At 43.8% G+C, this 4,968-nt stretch overlaps 1 protein-coding gene across 1 annotated transcript in view; it reads left to right on the forward strand.

Annotated features, from left to right (window-relative positions):
• The window catches only part of LOC118321806 (phospholipid phosphatase-related protein type 4), a 24,426-nt gene extending 19,794 nt beyond the window's left edge, over positions 1-4,632 (forward strand). Inside the window, exons 5-10 of the mRNA XM_035653326.1 lie at positions 1,040-1,097; positions 1,774-1,947; positions 2,908-3,943; positions 4,004-4,096; positions 4,160-4,272; positions 4,339-4,632. Of these exons, the coding sequence (XP_035509219.1) occupies positions 1,040-1,097; positions 1,774-1,947; positions 2,908-3,943; positions 4,004-4,096; positions 4,160-4,272; positions 4,339-4,590 (1,726 nt within the window). The 3' untranslated portion in view covers positions 4,591-4,632. The remainder of the gene's footprint in view (positions 1-1,039; positions 1,098-1,773; positions 1,948-2,907; positions 3,944-4,003; positions 4,097-4,159; positions 4,273-4,338) is intronic.
• The last annotated feature ends 336 nt before the right edge of the window (positions 4,633-4,968 follow it).

Genomic DNA, 4,968 nt, shown 5'->3' on the forward strand with positions numbered 1-4,968 from the left:
TTGTTCTGTTGTTAAAATGGCATTGCATTTGGTGAAGAGTGCATTGTGACTGTTTATGACTTGAAACTCAATGTTTAGGGCTTGCCTGTCTTTACTTGGGACTTGAAACTTTCTTGTGACTTGCAAAACAAAGACTTTGTCCCACCTTCGATCCTTAATTCCTGGAACCAGTTGGTCAAAAATGGCTAAATAACTTTAACAACAGGCAGGGAAAAGAAGTGCACACAGTGTAACAGGAAGCAATGAGGTTTATAGGGAATATTATCAATCATCACACAGTCAAAGTGGAGATGTGAAGATGCAACCATATTATCATCCTTATCTTGTTAGTGCTGTTTACATTCCCCCAGACGCAAATTCAAAAGATTATTGATTATTGATTATATTTAATATACATTTAATTATCTTATTCTTTCTTATCTCTATGTGTGGAGCATGAAGGAACTGCAAACTTTCATTTCATTGTACAACCTTGAGTTGCAAAATACAAAATACATTTCCTTGATCCTTGATAATAGCAGATGCATACTAATATATACAACTATATTCATGTTGGTTAATTCAGTGCTAAAAGTGGGTCAGTTCATTCAGAAGCAGTGCTATCAGTTTTCATATATGAAATTTTTATGACTCCATAGATGCTGGTTTAAGGAGGAGTGCACAAACACTCAGATATGTACAACTGCATGAATGCACCAAAACACACACACACAGTTACACACATGCAGAGTCAGGAGTAAAGATGAGGGCTGGTTGGGGGAGTGAACACTAGGAGTTGTCAGAAGTAGGCCATTAGGTTGGAGCTCAGTGAGAAACTGGGCCACAGGTTCACTTTCATTTGGTAGCACACAGTCAAGCTTCTGCTGCTACTGCAGTAAATGACTGTAGATCACACTGTGTGTACAGGGTGATGTTTGATATATCTCATTATCCTTGTGTTTTGCTCGCTGTGGTTAAACCCTCTCTCCACCCTCTGTTGACTCACATATACAGATGTGAACGCTGGCTGAGTCTATTTCTGTTTGTTCATCTCTTGCAGAAAATCCTTCCCATCACAGCATGCTACCCTTGCATCCTTCGCCGCTGTCTATGTTTCGGTGAGTAACGGTTTGAGCCCACGCGAACACTTAACCCTGCTCACCCTCCCATGAAGAGCCCAATGATACGGTAGAAGTTAACAAAGTGAAACACTAAGTGGTGGAGGATGGAATTAGCCAAGATTAACATTTTTCTTTTCTCTACGCTAGTTTTGCTTCCACTCATCTCTAAAATGTTAACTTTTCAGGAAGAAGGAAAAAAGATGAGGTGGCCTTCTTCATCGGTTGGCTTGCTACATAATTAACTGTAGCACATTGATCAGGACATTGAAAACTCACCTGCAAATGTCAACATCAGACGGATTAAATATTTCAACACTGCTGCTAACAACTGGTTTTTGACATGACAAGAGAGAACATAAACTAGTACCAAAACAAGGATAGGCATGTAAATACCACATTGTGTTAAATTGAAATCTTCTAAGTATCTTTTGAGATATTTATTAGTCAAAACTACATAAATAAGATTAATGTGGTAGTCTCTGCATAAATACTGACTCCCAGTAAATATACTGAGGTGCCTGTGGAATGACTTGACTGACATATTAATCTATCCCAAAAGAAATGATTGGAGATAAATGCCAAATAATTCTGTATTGGAAGGGTGATGGCACACAAAACAGTAATCATAAGGACAATAGAAATAAAAATCAGTAAATGTGTCTTGTGTCCATAGATGTATTTCAACAGCACTCTGACAGACTCATCCAAGCTGCTCAAGCCACTGCTGGTCTTCTCCTTCATTATCTGCGCCATCATTTGTGGTCTGACCCGGATTATTCAGTACAAGAACCATGCCATTGATGTCTACCTGGGCTTCTTGCTTGGAGGTGCTATTGCTGTGTACCTGGTAGGAGCCAGTCCTGTTATCTATCCCTCATCTATAACTGCTCATCCTCTGCAGGGTCATGGGGGGCTGGAGCTGATCCCAGATGACATTGAGCGTGAGGCGAGGAACAGGTCGCCAGTTCATCACAGGAATGACACATAGAGACAAACAACCGTTCACGCTCATAGTCACACATACGGGCAATTTAGATTTACAATTGAACCTAATCTCTATGAAGAAACAAGACTTAAGTCCTTATCGCCAGAGCTTTTAGCTAAAGTGTTCACAATGACAATGCTAACATGCTGAAGTTAGGTAGTGTTCAACATAATAGCTTAGTATGTTGGCATACAACATTTGTTAATTACCACTAAAAACTAAATACAGCTGACACTGATGGGAACGTTATTTGTCTTGGAAGTAATTGGTCATAAACCAAAGTACTGGACAGTTTGAAAATGTTAGCATGATGACCACATTAGTTGAAAAGTCAGGGGATGAACAGTTTAGTATGTAGTATTAATATTCATAAATTACCATGAATGTCACTGATGAATTGTTAGCACCAAATGTCATGGTAATCCAGACAGACTTTTTACCTTGAACCAAAAATGCAAACCTGTTGATGGCACTAGAGTAAAACGGATCACTAAAATCACAAAATTCCTTCTCTGGGGATCTTGAATACCTGTACCAAATTTCACATTAATCCATCAAACTGTTGCTGAGATATTTCAGTCACCAAAGTGGTGGACCAACAAGCCACTTTTGTTGGTCCACCACTTTGTCACCACTTTAGAATTTTTTTTTTAATAAATTTGAATAGTGGAATTGAATCCCCAATGTTGTCTCTTTAAATTATTCTGTAAGGTCAGATTTTTATGTAAATCTGTTTGGAATGGTTCGACAAAGGTATCAGGTAAATTAGGCATCAAGTAAAATGTACAGTATTTAATGTTTCTCTGTTTCCTCTGTTGCCAGGGGTTGTATGCGGTTGGAAATTTTCAGCCAAGTGAAGAGGCCAGTGCTAGCCCCCCTCCAATGCTACATCGCCCTCCCTGCTCCTTGCCCCACATTAGCCAGGAGGCCGTACTCCACCACCTGCAAATGAAAGCCAGCATGGCTGGGGAGCCTGGCATGCCCACATCCCACTCTGAGGGCCTCCTCCACCGAAGTATTCAACAGCAAAGGCCTGATGACAGTATGAAGCGCTCAAGCGCAGACGTTGAAGTGATCTCCCCCCGCAGCCCTCAGAGCAAAGATGCCATGGTGACCTTTAGCCATACCCTTCCTCGGGTCCACACCCCCCAGGCGATGGCAGCGTATGAGGAAGCAGCCAGACGTCACGCTGCCACTCTCCACCATGCCTCCATGGACTCCAGCCGCTCAAAGCAGCTTTTGTCTCAATGGAAAAGTAAGAACAACCACAAATGCTCCCTGCAGGTCCCAGACTCCTTTTCCTCCTCTGTAGACTCGTCATCTGGTCAGTCCTCCCAGCATCCGCACCACCATGGCAGCATGGAGCTCCGATCCAGCTCTGAGCCCTCTGCTATGGGCCTGAATGGAGGCTTTGACAGTCATGCATACATGTCCAAACTGGTCACAGGTGCTAGTACCACCCTGCCCAGTAACTGTAGTGGCATCACAGGAGGGGCCAGGATAGCTATGCAGTCTAGACCTGGGTCTTCACAGCTGGTCCACATACCAGAGGAAGCTCATGAGAATTACAACACTGCCTCCCCAAGAATGGGGGTGGGAGGAGGAAATGAGGGGATGTCACCAATAAATAGCGCAGTTCAGGCTAACTGGCAAAAGGCTGCAGAGAAGACTACAGCCTGCAGGACTAACGATAATGGACAAAACACACAGCCACGAATCATGCAGGTGATTGCTATGTCCAAGCAGCAGGGCCTACTACAGACCCATTCCAAGAGCTTAGATGAGAGCAGCATTGGCTGCAGCACCACTGGGGGTTGCCAGGGCTCTGCTCGCTATAGGACTGACCAAGACCCCACTAGCACCACAGGGCCCAGCTCACTGGGTAGCAACACAGGCAGTATTTCTGGGAGTACCGGAGCAATTGTCAGAATAGAAGCCCACCCTGAAAACAACAGGCCTGTGATTCAAGCCCCAGCCACAGATGGGAGCGGATCATGGAGGTGGCGGTCCCTGGATCATGGCACTGGAGCTGGTGGAGGTGCAGGGACAAGTGGAGCAGGAGGAGGATCAGGAGCAGGAGGCGGGAGTTTGAGGCAGTCCTTCGAGCTCAACGATCTAAACAGAGACTCAGAAAGCTCAGACTCGATACGTGAAGGGTCCATTGACAGGAAACGTGCCAATCACATCGTTACCACCACTGCCACCGTTAGCACCCAACCCATAGTTACTGTTCACACCCAGAACACTGGCCAGTCAGAGCAGAGGCTCCACCCCCAGGGCCTCTCTACCATAAGGGTCACTCCGGGGGATGGTAGTGGTTCTGGATCTGGAGGAGGAGGTGGGGAGACCGCTTCAGAAACCCCATCAGTCACCTCTAGTCGCGAGTCCACGCTGCGGAGAAAAGGCCAAAATATCATCCTGATTCCAGAGAGAGCTAACAGTCCTGATAACGCCCGGAACATTTTCTACAAGGGAACATCGATAACTTCTGTTTTCAAGGAGTAACGTATTAAATTACCAGAGACTTCAGAAGACGTAGTAGCTAATATAGCTGGATTTTGAAAAAGCCCCGTATCTGTGACAACTGTCAGTATTACCTGTCATTGTACATATCATAATAACTTCAAAAGAAAAGGTTTTATTCAGCATGAGGTTTTTGTACGTGTTTACACTAAATCACAACCTTTTAAGTGTTGTAGAAATAATCACTGTGTACTTTTGTGGTCACTCCTAAGGAAACCTATTGTAATGTTGATGCTGTGCAAGTGCTTTGGGGACAGGAAAACCTTTTTTTAAACAGTTCCGTTTGTTTTGGATATAAATCATCACAAAAAAGAAAAAATCAAGTTGCACAGTAATAGCAAGTAGCAAAATAATTGTATC

Source organism: Morone saxatilis, unplaced genomic scaffold, assembly GCF_004916995.1.
Source record: "Morone saxatilis isolate NCDOM2014 unplaced genomic scaffold, NCSU_SB_2.0 Contig0, whole genome shotgun sequence".
Lineage (NCBI taxonomy): Eukaryota > Metazoa > Chordata > Actinopteri > Moronidae > Morone > Morone saxatilis.